The sequence below is a fragment of the Ostrea edulis genome, chromosome 5 (assembly GCF_947568905.1).
Source record: "Ostrea edulis chromosome 5, xbOstEdul1.1, whole genome shotgun sequence".
Taxonomy (NCBI): Eukaryota; Metazoa; Mollusca; class Bivalvia; order Ostreida; family Ostreidae; genus Ostrea; species Ostrea edulis.
Genome location: NC_079168.1, coordinates 30,983,936 through 31,000,579, shown reverse-complemented (window position 1 = coordinate 31,000,579; position 16,644 = coordinate 30,983,936). Strand labels below are relative to the sequence as shown.

Below are 16,644 nucleotides of genomic sequence, written 5' to 3'. Positions count from 1 at the left end.
GTTACAAATGTGTCTTGGTTACTGCATGGTTACTGGGAGTACAAGACCAACAATCTGGTGCAATTTATTTATCTTGGAGCGAGATTAATATAAGCCTTTTGACTTGTTTCTCAATCTATTTCATGTATAAGACATTGTTTGTAAACATTATTATTGAATTATTTACGAATAAATAGTTTAAACTAATTATTTAGGACCAGATCGACTGTTAACTGGCGTGTCTCTTGGTGTGCTTTGTAATCAAGTCAATGAATTATGCTTTCTTTAACTTTTATTTTACATAGTACAATTATTTTCATTTATATAATAAATTATCTGCTTAAGACATAAAACAATATTCAGATCAACTGGATCCTGTACATATGTGTTTTATACTTGCATGCTGATACTGTATTTACTTAAACTATTATACTGATATTGCCTCTGAAACTGGCACTGTCCTTATATATATATATATATATATATATATATATATATATATATATATAATATATATATATAATATATATATATATATATATATATAGTTTATTCACCAATCAAGGGTCCTCGGGGGGCATGTACATGTTAACAGGCAATTAATTATAACTATGAAAATAAATAACAATCATTTAGAAATATGTCGTGTGAATACTTATATAAAAGAGAATAATAGCATTATATGAGAGAATAAAAACACAATATGTTGACCTGGTTACAGGGAGCACCAAGGGACAGTGCCTGTTAACAGTCTGGTAATAAATTTATTGTACCAGACTGTTGATCTTGTACTCCCAGTAACAAAGACAGCTTACAAGTGTAAAGTAAAGGAAATGGGTAGAATGCAAAGACATGTACTTGCAGTATCACATTACACTGTTCAAAATCACATTACTGAATACAGCATGCAAGTATATTACATATTTACACACAAGATCCAGTTGTTCTGAATGTTTTATGTCTAAAGCAGGAAGGTTAGAATACTTATATAAAAGAGAATAGCGTTATATGAGAGAATAAAAACACGACATGTTGACCTGATTACAGGGAGCACCGAGGGACAGTACCTGTTAACAATCTGGTAGTAAATTGTTTTACCAGACTGTTGGTCTTGTACTCCCAGTAGCCAAGACAGCCTACAGGTGTAAAATATGACGAAGAAAGAAAATGTGCATAATGCAATGAAATGTAACATTTGTAGTATTATATCCCACTGTTTAAAATCATCTTACTAATTTGGATGAGGATATTTTCATCTTCATTCCAGCCATATAAGCTTTTGATCACTGTCCATCTTTACAAAATTCTTACATGATTTGTCTATCATTTGAAATAAGATAACCCTTTCTTCTGATAAATGACTACATGAGAATAAAAAATGTTTTTCGTCATCCACTGAATTGTTGTTGCATCTTGGACAAAATCTCTCGTGTCGAGGGATTTTTTGGTAACGTCCCCTTTCAATGTTTAGCCTTATATGTGTGAAGTAGTTTGGTTATTTATTATTGTATATTTCATTTTGTTAATTTAAATCTTGTCTGAAATCAATATTTCCTATATAACCACATCTTCGCTAGCCAAAGGTAGAAAAGAGAAACACCGTGGAGCGTCACCCTTGGCTAGCGAAGATGATATAACCATAGGTGTGTGCAGTGCAGAAATATGAACTCTGACGGTATAGTAGTACATATTGTTATCCAGGATGCCAGGATGGATGGGCACAGCCTAAACAGTGGAGGCTGTGGAGCGGGTGTAGTATTTCCAGCAATTTAATCTAGCCAAAGTTAGTTCCTGAAGGCGTGAAGCTGAAAGTTCGCCGGGGCCGGGCGAGGGCTAACCCGGCCGGGATCCTTCTCCAGACCGGAACTCCATGCGCGACCTTGGGGAGATATTGGACCACATGCAGTTCGTGGAAGCTGCTCCGACAGATAGTAACAGGCCCTGTGGTTCCACTCCTTTGGTACCTTACTTCATCCAGGCCAATGGAGGCAACTGCTGAACGGGCTCCCCCAACATGTTTAAATGCGGCGAAGCCGGCCATTTTCGTAGGAAGTGTCCAGGTACCAGTAGTTAGGAGGCGCACAGGGAAGCAGTGATCGTCAGCCCCAGCGTCACTCTGAAGCCCCGAGGGCGAAAGGTGGGCCTGGGTCATCGTCTGGAGCTACTGATAGGTCTGGTACCTACTAGTCAGGAGAAGCCTTCTCGCCGCTTAACATCATCTGGGGCGCCGGCCCCTAGGAAGACTGTTAATGTATTTTCCCCTGGAAGCGCAGAGGCATATATTTGCAAAGCTCGGGGTTATAAAAGAAAAGTCTTGGGTTGTTTTAGCTCACCTGAGCCGAGGGCTCAAGTGAGCCTTTTTGATCAAAACTTTCCGTTGTCGTTGTGTCGTAAACTTTTCACATTTTCTTCTTCTCCAGAACCACTTGGCCAATTTCAACCAAAAAAACTTGGTGAAGGGAATTCAAGTTTGTTGAAATGAGGTGTAACGCCTCTTCTCCAAGGGAGATAAAAGCAAAAATACACTGACAAAAATTTAAAAAATCTTCTTCTCTGGAACCAGAGGGCCAATTTCACAGACAATTGCATCGTTTGGGGTTGAATTTACTAATACAGAGTACTCTTTAATAGTAAATTCGACCCTAAGCGATGGAATTGCCTGTGGCCTATTTCAATTAATCTTGGTACAAATCATCCTTGGGTGAGGGGGGTTCACATTTCGTCAAATGAAGGGTTAAGTCCCCTTCAAATGGGAGATAATCACAAAAATAAGGTGTGTTGATTTAAAACCACTAGCTGGGTCAGAAAAGATCAAATCTATATGGCAACTTCCTGACATAATGCAAATTTAAGTTTGTTAAATTCACGGCCCTGGGGGTAGGATGGGGCCAAAATAGGGAATCAAACGTTTTACATGCGAATATGTAGGGGAAAATCATCTTCTCAAGAACCACTGGGCCAGACAAGTTCAAATTGACATGACAGCTTTCTGACATGTGTAGATTCAAATTTGTTAAAATCATGGCCCCTTGGGTAAGGCAAGGTAGACTCCTTTCAACCATACTTTATCTGGTGTTTATTAATGATCGTCTACAGGAACTGCAAAATAAATGCACAAATACCGGAATTTACAGTATAAAATCTTCAAATCCAGCCTTAGCAGACACAGGGGCTAAGCCCGTTTGGGCCCGAACTCTGTGATACCATAAATATATGGTATCACAGAGTTCGAGCCCAATCGGGCTTAGACCCTGTGAAACTAGCAGATGATATTTCCTGTGTAGCATTGTCATCACGGGTACTCCAAATTCTTCTAGACACAGCCTACAGCTACTCAATATAATGGAGATTTACCTTCAGCTCAAATAAATCTAGCGTATTGCGCTTCTCTCCCTCAGACATAGGCATTAACTCCACCTCATGGCGACTTTTTTTCATACATCGACTTTCCAAAACACAAACTTTATGGGTTCACACCGGATGTGATCGATCTACTCAACAAGTATAGCCTTCAAATACAACTCCACTTCTATCCCTAACTTGGAACGTTTCCCACCAAAGCAGAATGGAAAAGAACTGTTAACTTTGTTGTATCCAACCATATCTCAGAAACTAGATCAGCACGTATACTCCTAGACCCTGACTTCACACTCTTCAGAAGTATAACCCAAAGTAGAAATTCCAACATGCTCTGGAAAATTCCTACAGACATGCACGAAGTTCAACTTTGCAAATTTATAGTGAAACTCTGGACTCTTGTCGATACTCCACCCGAGATGTGTATAGTTTGTCATCGTGTTTTTACAAATGTATTTGAACATGTTCCAACAGCTTGCATAGGAACCTTTGTATTCAGAGAAGCTTGGTGCAAACAATAGTCGAAAATTTCGATACCTATCCGCTGAGTTGTGTGGACTTGGCAGTCGTGACCTATATACGTTTGTTTTAGGTGGAAGGTCTCTGCCAGGCCTTACATTTTCTGAACAATCCTCCAGTTTACATCCCCTTAACTTCCGTTTATTCAGAGACGCAGCATCCTGGTACTATATAGAGTGTCTCGTGTAGTTCATCACCTCAGTGTAGATATCTCAATGTCGTATTTCACACTATGCCCAATATTGCAAGTTAACTGGTTATGCATAACATACACGTGTATATGTAAATATAGATGTGTGCATGTATATTTTCATGTATGATATACGTATAACGTATGATGTGGGGAAAAAAACCATTTTCCTCTAAATCAGGTACCTGTTGTATAACTTACCTATAATATGTTTACCTGTGGTATAACTTACCTATAATATGCTTACCGAGTTTACCTGTGGTATAACTTACCTATAATATGTTTACCGAGTTTACCTGTGGTATTACTTAATTACCTATAATATGTTTACCGAGTTTACCTGTGGTATAACTTACCTATAATATATTTACCGAGTTTACCTGTGGTATAACTTACCTATAATATGTTTACCGAGTTTACCTGTGGTATAACTTAATTACCTATAATATGTTTACCGAGTTTACCTGTGGTATAACTTAATTACCTATAACATGTTTACCGAGTTTACCTGTGGTATAACTTACCTATAATATGTTTAACGAGTTTACCTGTGGTATAACTTACCTATAATATATTTACCGAGTTTACCTGTGGTATAACTTACCTATAATATGTTTACCGAGTTTACCTGTGGTATAACTTAATTACCTATAATATGTTTACCGAGTTTACCTGTAGTATAACTTACCTATAATATGTTTACCGAGTTTACCTGTAGTATAACTTACCTATAATATACTAGTATTTACCGAGTTTACCTGTGGTATAACTTACCTATAATATGTTTACTGAGTTTACCTGTGGTATAACTTAATTACCTATAATATGTTTACCGAGTTTACCTGTGGTATAACTTAATTACCCATAATATGTTTACCGAGTTTACCTGTGGTATAACTTACCTATAATATGTTTACCGAGTTTACCTGTGGTATAACTTAATTACCTATAATATTTTACTGAGCTTACCTGTGGTATAACTTAATTACCTATAATATGTTTACCGAGTTTACCTGTGGTATAACTTAATTACCTATAATATGTTTACCGAGTTTACATGTGGTATAACTTAATTACCTATAATATGTTTACCGAGTTTACCTGTGGTATAACTTACCTATAATGTTTACCGAGTTTACCTGTGGTATAGCTTACCTTTAACATGTACTCAATATATATTCTCCTGATTTTTCTGTCTTACCATCTCCATCTATGTCATGTTTACTCTTCTAATGTACAGTGTATATATATGACATTATTATATGTTACATGTAAATCTCTCGTGGGAAATAAAGTATGAATGAATGCCACGTAATTCTTTAAACTTTAAAATCATTGGCAAAGTTTGTTAAAGTGCTGACTGCTTTTCCTAGACTAATTTACTTACACCTAACTATTTCTTTATTAATTTATTTTTCAATACCTACTTGTATATTTTGTGACCCTTCCCTATAAACCACAGGCACTCGACGTTTTAAAAATATTTATAATTTTTAAAAAAAAATTATAGTAAATATTTAAAACGTCGAGTGTCTGTGATGAACATATGTTTGTACCTCGTGTAGGAGTGATCTGGTTTGAAGTATGCATGGCGGCTGCCAATTTCAAAAACAATTTACTTTGTACTGTTGAGTGATTATTTTTGAAATATTTAGAATAGTACGCAGACACGTAGCATCATTTTAAAAGTTGTCTGGACAGTTGGAGGAGAAATTGTCCTCTAAAATTGTTGACAAGCAGAAAGGGAACTTAAAAATTTCTCTTTTGCCAAAATTTCATACTCTCTAACTTGGAGGGAAGGGGTGCTCCGTTTGTCCGTCAATTCATCAGTTAATTCATTATTACATTTTAACCATTCATTACTACCACAAAAGAGTGAAATGGGGGCCAGTACGCCAATATCTTAGATTGCATGTGAAAATAACTTAGGTTATACCCCTTTGAACGAGAGGGAGAGAGGGCGAATAACTGGCGGCCGCCATATACTAAGTAACGACCGCCAGTTAAATGAATATTAATTCTATACCCTGGCACCTACCATCTTCCATAGAATAGATATTTTTCCAAAAAAAAAAAAATTCATATAGTAAAATTCACATATAGATCTAGTGTATGTATAATTATTTTTAAGCAGAAAGTTCATTTAATTCAATGAGACTCAGAGTCAGTCAGTGTGACTGTCCTTTAGCTTAAATAAAAAAAAATATTATGAAAAGAACTTAATGCCAAAACATTTCTTAGGCCATCATCCAAAAGGTCGTAATCATGAGGTAATGGTTCGGTTCTCGTTCCCAGCTCCGCATCTGCGTCAAAACTATGATATGTAGTGACTGTTCCTTTGCCAAGTGCCCGACACTAATGTCGTTTAAAGTCCTTTACCGGTATTTGTTGACGACACATACGAGTGAAAAAATCTCGCAAGGGACGACTGATCAAAAGGTATCTAATATGTGTGACCTTGACAACTTTCAAGGTCTAATAATTCATTAGATAGCTTGTTCATAGAAACTTCGTCTTGATACAAAAATGTCTATGCCCAACTGCCCTAATACCAGTTCAACGTTTGTATATATTTAAAATCTTTTTGTAAAGCTAATATGATGAATTGTTGACTTTTTTTATCATCACAGTTTTTATGGTAAAGGTAAACCCGACAATGTGTGAAGTACTATTTATCAGTGACGTAACACCCCCAATGTGACGTAGGTCATGACGTGTAACAACTTTTTCAAAGCTTGTAAAGTCTCAGGCTGTCAAGACCTTGTTTCATTCTTGGTCCAAGAGTAGACACTATCGTATCAGTGTAAGATCAACCTTCCGCACAGTTTTAACTTTGATTATATTTCACAATGTATGCCCAGACGGACGAAAGAAAGGCATTTTTCGAAAAAGTGCACGAAGAAGCAAGGAATGTAGGGGAAAAAAGGATGGGGAACACTAAGTTTTCTTGTTAGACTCAAAGGGCAAATTTTTAAGAAATATCCTCTTCCAACAAGCATACCTAATATCCCAACTTCGAATATTCGAAAAGATGCAGTTTCCTCAGAGCTTTATCCAAATGATGCTCCTTCTGAGCTTATCCCGATTCAGATATATGGTGATGGGAATTGTTTATTCAGTACTCTCTCTTTTTTGTGTTTGGACATGAGGACAATTTTAAGGAAATGAGGGTACGAATTGTGTTTGAACTTGTTTCAAACCTGAAGCGCTACACGAATGAAAACACCTTTGTGACCATGTCCACAAACACAAGTTCACTTCAATATGTCTTTGAAAGTTCCCTGTCAGAAGAGTGTTTAATTACTGATGATTTGATTGCTTCGTTACAAAAGTAAACAATAAAAACAACCCAGAACGGTTACTATTCAAGCCTTTTACATATGTTCGTAGCTTCTAACGTTTTGCAGAAACCAATCATGTCGATTTTCCCCGAGGTGCAAAACCCTGGTGTAAACAGACAAGATCATAATCAGCTTATTGTTCCTCTTGACCGTGCTGATGCTAAAGAATATCAGCATGCTATCCACATCATGTGGACTCAAACAATTGCTACAAAAATAGATGGTTGGACACCTAATCATTTTGTTGCCTGTATTCACAAGCATGAGGAACCTCTTTCAAACCGTTCGAGGTCATCCTTTGAGGATTCTGAACCTCATCGCTCATTTGAACCAAAACAATCACAAGATAGTCCTTCCCCACTCTTGGAGTCTAACACAAATGAGGAGTCTATTGAAACAGGTAAATTGGGGGAACTGCAAACAAAGAAACAGACAAACATGTTAAGGTTGCTTCCTTTATTGATTCTTCTTCTTCTTCTTCAGAAGATGATATCTCAGAAATACCAGTTCAAAAGGCCTAGGTTGTACATGAAAAATGGCATACACCAGAGATCGGTAGTACCCCAAATCAGCCACGGAATATTTTCTTTCCAGCAAAAAAGTTTGGTAAAAAGATGAGATCTTTCAATGCCTCCTGGTTTGATCGGTGGTCTTGGTTACATTATGTAGAAATCAAAGATGTTGTATTCTGTTTTCCTTGCATAAAATCATTTCAGAAGAGAAGAAGACTCTCAGTTGTCACAAGAAAGAAAAAGCTTTCATATCAAATGGTTTTAAAAACTGGAAAAAAGCAACCACAAAATTCGCCGCACACGAGAAAAGTTATTGCCATAAAGAGGCAATGGAAAGGGAGTTTACGATAAAGGAGGAGGTTAAAGATGTTGGAGAATGTATTTCAAAGACGCACGAAGTCGAGAAGAAGTCTAACAGAGAGAATTTGCTTAAAATCACAAACATTTTGAAGTTTCTTGCTCGACAAGGAATCTAGCTTGCAGTGATTCTATTAAGGGATGTAAGTTGCTTAGAGACATCCTGGACATTGCAAAGGATATAACAAAGTTGATTAAAGAATCTCCAAGAAGGGAGATGATTTTCAATACATTAAAAAATGCCCAAAATCTAGAGAAAACGTCAGCGGGAATAAGGGTTTTGTGTCCCACAAGATGGACAATAAAAGCCGACATATTTTTGAGCATTTTGTCAAACTATGAAATTCTAAGAAATGTTTGGGATGAAAGCCTCCAATACGTGCGTGAGGTAGAAATGAGAAACAGAATTAGGGGAGTGGCTGCTTATATGTGCAGGTTTGATTTCTTCTTTGGGTGTTTACTGAGTGAAAAACTTTTACGTTATAGTGATAATTTGGCAAGGGCTCTGCAGGCTCCAAATCTCTTGGCGAGTGATGGTCAAAAAATGGCATCAACGACAATGAGTGCTTTGCAAAGTCTCCGAGATGAGACAATCTTCACTTAGTGTTACGAGGAAGTTGTTGAAAAAGCAAAACAGATGAACATCGATGATCCTGTTCTTCCTAGAAAACGCAAAATTCCTCGTAAACTTGATGATGGGACAGCAGCACATACTTTTTCATCGTGTGCAGATATGTATAGGAAAGATTTCTACGAGGATCTGGTTTTAGCTGGCATAAAATCTAGATTTGGCCAATCAGGTTACAAAGCTTAAGTTAATCTTGAAAACCTCGTAATTAAGGCTTGCACAGGTCAAACGTTTGAAGAAGAATTCAATTTTGACACGACCCTATATGATACCGATTTGAAGCCAAAGGATCTTCACTGCCAACTTATAATGTTAAAGACTGTTTTGCCAAAACACTTTACGCCAGATATACCAAGTGTGGTTGAATTTTTCAGACATTCAAATGAAAAAAGTCTGTTTGCCGAGATCCTCAAAATTCTCAAACTATTTTTGGTACTTCCTGCAACTAACGCTACCAGTGAGCGCTCATTCAGCGCCTTGAAAAGATTGAAAACATCACTGAGATCAACAATGAGCCAAATACGAACAAACAATTTGCTTTTATTGCATGTTCATAAAAATGAGAGTGATGAACTGAATCCAGAAAAAATAGTTGAGGAGTTCGTAAGTGAAAGTGAACACAGACTGGCGATTTTTGGAAAGTAATTAGTTTACTGAGTACTAAATACCTTATGACTCAGAAATGATTGATAACAAAATGATAAAGATATAAACAAAAAAAAAGATTTAAAAAAATCCTTAACACCCCCCCCCCCCACTCCCAAAAAAACCAAACAAAACTTAAAATTAAAGTTAAGGGGTTTTCTGGGAAACTAATTAGATTCTATGTACATAATTAGATTTATGTACATGACGTACACCTCAATGCTTGCACATATTTATGCAGTTATCTTTTTACTAATGGTTTTGTCGATATCCCACTTTTTTTGTCGTAAATTACTTTGGTGTGGTGCCCCCCCCCCCCCCACCCCCCCCCCCCCCCCCACCCCAAGTGAAATTGCTTCCTACGGGCCTGTACTTAGAGCACCTGGGGTGGAGGTTATTGTAATGACAAGTTTTGTAACGTAAATCTTACGATTACAATATTGTCCTTTATACTCATCAGACAGTTCTACTGAACATATCTGCGTTTTATAAACTGCAAAACGTTCAAAGATATTGAAAAACATCTAATCTATTTCAACAAAATCTTTCAATAGCTGGTCATGGCGCTTTCAGGTCTAAATCGCACAATGTACAGTAGTAAAGTAAATACAGAGAAAACAAATCGGGAGATATCAGCCATGAACTAAGGCAATGCATTGTACAAAAATATCGGGTTATAGAAATATTCTTAAAAATGAAGAAACTTTACTTGAATGTCAAGGTGTCATGATTTGATTTGATTTGTAGAGGTTTTCCTTTGTCACATAATGTCTTTGGTTTTTGAAAATTGTGTCTAAAATGCCTTTTTTCAACGTAGTGTTTTTTCAACTACGCGTCGACTTTGAAAGGAATTGCGTTTGGTTTAAATTATATTTATTAAAATTAACAGGATTCGGAAACAAGTGCTAGCACTTGTATAAATCCGTCTCCTATTTTACACTAGTAAATCAGAATCGTGTTATGGTTATGGCAATAACATACACATGCGATTCGTCATTTACATGTACATACAAAATAATGATAAAACAATGGTGATGATAATGTGTGGTAGGGTTGTGTGAATATTTCAACATATTTAGAACATATACAAAAGGCAAATATTAGAATGCAAGCGAACGTATTGCTGATATATCAGGTTTTATAGGGCACAGCAAATCTTTTACTTTGTGTAATAAATTTATGTACTGATTGAAATATAGTTATGTTTTCAGATACTGATAAGTGTGAATTTCCAAAAAGCAGAGTATTTGTGTTAATGTTACACAATTGTGTTAGATTTAAAAGATACCTGGCCCTGAGTTGATGGCACAATGGGCATTCTAAGAGATAATGTTTGCTGTCTTCTACTTCACCACATAAGCATAAAGGACTGTCGACAATATTTTTTGTGAATAAATGATACTTTAATGAACTGGAATTCATTCGTAGACGTGCATGTAAAATCTGAGCTTGTCGTGAACCTGTCAGAAAGTATGGCGGAGGGGATTTAATATCTATGTTCAAATGCCTTTTGAGATTTGATATTGAGGGGTTGTTTTTCACATCGTCAGGAAGACTATTCCACAGAGAGATACTACTGGGCAGAAATGAATTTTTGTATTGCGTGGTTTTACATTTGGTTTGTAAAATATTGTCAGTTTGTCTTGTGTTATGCGAGTGAGATTCATATGTTTTGGGAGGAACAAGATTACATAAGTACATGTACTCGGGAACTAGGCCGTGGACCATTTTGTGAAATTGGATAAGTTTATGTTTTTTCCTTCTGCTTTCAAGTGGTTCCCAACCCAATTCTTTGTAAAGATTAAGTATATTTGTAAGTTTTGTACCCCTACTTATGATTCTGGCTGCTTCTTGATTAAGATGTTCGATTTTATGACCAATTTCAGTAGAAATATTATCCCATATTACGTCAGCATATTCAAGAATAGGTCTGATAAAAGAAAAAGAAAACTTCTCTAATGATTTCCTATCTAATATATGACAAATTTTCCGTAGCATATTTAATCTAACAGAACTTTGGAGAGAACTGTATGAACATGAAAGGACCATGACCCATTTTGGGAAAATGTAACGCCTAGATGCTTATGACATTCAACATTTTTTATGACACAATTGTTAAAGAACAAATCCGGGTGAGAAGTTTGTGTACGTTTGTTGCTTATTATTAATGATTCTGTTTTAGAGGGATTGAAGTTAACGAGCCATTTCCTAGACCACAAATGAATCTTTTGAAGATCGCAGTTAAGGGTATCACTAGCGCTTTGCGGGTTGTCAACGACAATATATAGGGTAGTATCGTCAGCAAATAATCTAATGGTACATTTTATGTCAAGGATAATGTCATTAATGTAAATGAGAAATAGTACAGGTCCTAAAACTGAACCTTGTGGAACTCCAGCATTAATTTTAACCCATTTAGATGTTTTGAAGTTGATAACTATCCTTTGTCTTCTATTGGATATATAGTCTTCTAACCAAGATAAAACTTTACCTGAGAAACCTGTCTGATGTAATTTGAATATTAATCCCCGATGCCAAACCCTATCGAATGCTTTACTGGTATCACAAAAGACTGCTCTTACTTCTTTTCCCTGGTCAATAGCTTTACCAATATCGTTAGAAATATCCAAAAGTTGATTCACAGTGGAATCGCCTTTAATAAAACCCAACTGATTTTTGCACAGGATTTGGTTTTCGTATATATAACTGATCATATGATTATAAACACATTTTTCCATTACCTTCCCAATTATACTAATTAAAGAAATTGGCCTGTAATTGGTTATTTCATTTTTACAATCTTTTTTATGAATTGCGTTTGTACTCCTTATGTTCTGAATTATAAAATTAATTTCGTCAATTGAACCTTCCACACGGTACTTTAGGCCAATTCAACTTGATTAGTAGATTATCATTTGGGGTCACAAAAAAATGGGGCGGGTGGGAGGATTTTATTTCTTAATTTTTATTTCCCCGAGAAAAAAAATGACAAAAGGCATCACACAAAGTGTTAATCAAGTTAACATTCAAATACTCTTTGGTAGAAGATATAAAACCAACATTCTGGGACTTTCATCATTCACTCATGTCACTGGGAAGCTAGTTTGTTTGTAATCGTAATATTTGCGAAAATTAAAAAAAAAAATCGGAACGGGCCCTTTTTTGAGGGGCGGGCGGGGATGATAATCTATCAATTGATTTTAACTGGCCATATTTTAGGAAATTTTAATCACCTAAGTTCAAAATAAAATCCATTCACTCCGATTTCTGGGGGGAAAAATTGTCCCATATTAAAAGTATCCGAACTGACCCATATTACAGCAACCCATTGAAAGAAAATCTTTATAAAAGCAAACCAAAAATGTCTGAACTAATCTTATTTTTTCAAAAGGAAAACGATAGTAATACACAATATGGTCCGTTGTCACAGATATATGATGTTCAGCATATTGTGCACTATAGGTCATTTCGGAATTACCGCGCACATGTCTAAAAGGTTAAATATTTTGAGACAAATGTGTTCTCAAGATTTATACTTGGTCCAGCCTTTATCGGTTCACTTACACAATGAAAGATCTGTCTGGATTCGGACATCGTACAAGGCGTATTACGTAAATGGCTAGTCCGGGACAAAGAAACTGTTACCTAACATGACAGATTTTAGCACCTGTAAGATGACAACACACCCGGGCTGCCAGACAGGACTTGGCGTATATAAAGCTGCACATGCCTATTTGTAGGTGTGTCAGGTAGAGGACTCCAAGCAGGTAAGTCATCTTAATTCACGACAAAATTTACTTTTCATTTTCAAATCTGGTAACCGGTAGTATTCACATTCAGTGAATATTTCGAAACAACTTATCAAGTAGAAAATATTTTCTTAATCTTGTAAATTTTGTTAACAAATGCGAGTCCTGTTTCTATGAAACAGAGGTTTTAAAGAGAACTGAAGAGGATATTTTTTAAAAGATCCAGGAAATTATATATTTTCAATTGTGTAACAGAGTTTATGCATTAATAGCAGTTTAATTGGAAAATTTTGTTGATTTTTATGCGCACTTTTAGACGCATTGTTTGATCATTTATATACCCCATGTAGATAGAAAGGTTGGCTAGGAAGATAATTTTCTTTTGATATTATTTTCCTAAGGATTGGTGATAAAAAAAAAAAAGTAATTAACATTCTAAGGTGGATAACAAAAATATTTCATGTTTTTCACATGCATCATTCATGAAATGTCCCAATAACTTAAAAGGAATCATATAACGTATAGATGCAATCTAATTAAACCAGATCCTTTGATCCGCTCGCGTATATACGTGAGCAGGTCAAAGGATCTAATTTCAATTTGATTGGTATAGATGGCATTTAGATAACCCCAAACTGTCTTCAATATCCAGATATATTTTGCCATTTTGTTGACCTGTCTCTCTAAATTTTATCAATTGGTCCAAGTTTGCATGTGCGCTGTTTATTTTACATGAAACTTATATGAGGGATGAGTTATAGTGCCTATTGGCTATCAAGGTTATTTACATGAAAGTTATCGGCTTAGGAATTTTTAGTGAAGAGATATAAATTCATTTCGATTTTTTCTAACATGTGTACCACCCTCCCATTTTGCTATGAAGTTCCATTTTGCTGTTGTAGAAAAATGCACAGAAATTTTCTCAAAAAATTAAAATTGTAATTGCATTTTTAAAATATCATTGTATGGAAAATCCCCGGGAAAAATAACTGCAATTTTGTAGTTGGTAATATTCATTATCGAGCGCATCTCCATGGAAGCAATGCTTTGTTAATATATATGAATAAAATACATGAACTGTTCAGATCAAATAAAATGTTCATATGATTTGTCTGTGTATCACTTTCAATAAATTCTACCACGGTCATTGCAAAGATCAAAGGAATACCGCGGTCATTATTCTGCGATATACTATCATACGTAATATTAACTGATTATGAGAAAAATGATGCTCATCTCGCTCGCATTTTGTATTTTGCTAATGCAACAATAAAGTCGATGACTGATAATCATAAAACATCAATCAATACATGTTGTAAAACAAATTCACAAATGACTGAAGAACTTTTCGTCAGCAAAAAACAATGTAGGCCGTTTCGAAAATTGTCATGACGTCACAGTGACCCAATTCGTGGCTATATAGGAAAACGATCGGCTGCATATTTCCGAGCCGTATTAGAATAGAAATAAAGTTCTTGTTTTCGTGTATATTGCAAGATAACCTCCTTGGTCTCGAAATGTTGTTTGAAATATAAAAGAATCGGCTTTTATATTTCAAAACAATATTTCGAGACCAAGGAGGTTGGCTTTTATATTTCAAACAACATTTCGAGACCAAGGAGGTTATCCTGCAACATACACGAAAACGCGATCATTATTTCTTAACTAAAGTACATCAATAAGGACTTTGTTTGATAATATTTGTTTACCAGCGAATTCTGCAACCTCGGGTATACATAATTAATACCTTAAATTAAAACGAAAACGTGTATAAAGCGTACCGTTCATTGGCTCATCAGACTTACTAGACTGCACATTTCGTTAACAGGTATTACAATGAAGACAACGCTCGCCCTTTTTCTCGCCCTGACCCTGGCCGACGTCGGGCTTTGGAGAACCATTGGTGGAGCGTCAGCCAACAATCTTGGAGTGGGTGGCCAAAACCAGGGCTGGGGTAATAGTGGCGGGGTTGGCCATCATCAAAATGGAGGAATTATCGATCATCATGGGGGTAACATCGGATCCACCCAGGTAGATCTTGGAATGGATATTGGACAGTTCGGACAGTTCGATAATAGTTTCAATGGTGGACATATTGACAACGGTCAACACGGAAAAGGAGGAATCATCGGTCTCCACAATATGGGCAAGGGAGGTCATCACGATAACCACAATGGCGGAGTGATAGGGGGTGGTGCCCTTAGTCATGCCTCCGCTGATGTGTCCATCGGAGCGTCCGTCGGCGCCGCTGTAGGAGGTGGTATTGGTGTAGGAGGTGGTATTGGAGGAGGTATCGGAGGCGGTATGGGAGGAGGGATCGGAGGCGGTATGGGAGGAGGTATCGGAGGCAGTATGGGAGGAGGGATCGGAGGCGGTATGGGAGGAGGTATCGGAGGCAGTATGGGAGGAGGGATCGGAGGCGGTATGGGAGGAGGTAGAATGGGAGGTTTCGGAGGAGATATTGGAGGCGATGTCGGGGGAGGATTCAGCATAGGAGGCGGGTCCCTTGGTGGGTCATTCGATGACTCCACCATCAACGGAAATTTCGATGACACCACCATAATTGGAGATCAAAACATCAACAGCATCAGTGGGTCTTTCGATGACAGCACAATCATCAACAGAGGTGGAAACCTGAACTCCATTAGCGGATCATTCGATGACTCCACTATCATAGGGGGTAACCCAGGCAGCATTTCTGGAAATTTCGACGACACCACCATCATTGGAGGAGGTAACGGGGGATTCGGAGGAGGTGCCGGAATTGGGGGTGGTGTCGGCATTGGAGGTGGTGTCGGCATTGGAGGAGGTGTCGGTATTGGAGGTGGTGTCGGAATTGGAGGCGGTATTGGCATTGGAGGTGGTGTCGGCATTGGAGCCTCTGTTGGCGCCCGGGTGTCTGTAGGATCCAGAGCTAGTGCGGGGGCTAGCTTTGGCGGTGGATTCGGAAAGAAGAGTGGGTATGGAAGGAAAGTGAAAAGATTCTTTAAGCCAAGACTTTTCTACAAACCCAAGTATGGGGGATACAGAATGCGCTCCTACTTAGGTTACAGAAGACCTTCATACAAAAAGATCATGCCCATTCCAATCAAGAAGATCAGATTCATGAGGCCCTATTTCATGAAGAAATACAGGGGTAAATTTCCTCAATTTTACAAATTGCTTCAAGTTTTATTTTTTAGAAATATATTCCGGAAGAGTTGAATATCATATAAAATCCTGACTATGATGATCACTAGTGATATTTCTTGATAAATTGTCATGTTACACTTCAATTTTGCTAAGATTAGTATTATTTGCAGGTTACGGTTATTAGACCGCCCATTTGTGTTCCGATTCCACGACACCAGCCCACAAATCGGAGTCC

The 16,644-nt window shown here is 37.0% G+C and overlaps 1 protein-coding gene across 1 annotated transcript; it reads left to right on the top strand.

Annotated features, from left to right (window-relative positions):
* The first annotated feature begins 15,113 nt into the window (after positions 1 to 15,113).
* On the top strand, positions 15,114 to 16,644 carry LOC125651224 (uncharacterized). The gene is made up of 3 exons (XM_048879804.2): positions 15,114 to 16,140; positions 16,183 to 16,413; positions 16,580 to 16,644. Exons 1-3 carry the CDS (start codon positions 15,114 to 15,116, stop codon positions 16,591 to 16,593), a joined length of 1,272 nt encoding a protein of 423 aa, XP_048735761.2. The 3' UTR covers positions 16,594 to 16,644.

What these genes read in the sequence shown, in the direction of transcription:
- LOC125651224 (XM_048879804.2), top strand. Translation starts at nt 15,114, where the DNA reads ATGAAGACAACGCTCGCCCTTTTTCTCGCCCTGACCCTGGCCGACGTC. An exon ending in CGGTATTGGCATTGGAGGTG is followed by an intron (nt 16,141 to 16,182) that starts GTGTCGGCATTG and finishes GGGTGTCTGTAG; the next exon opens with GATCCAGAGCTAGTGCGGGG.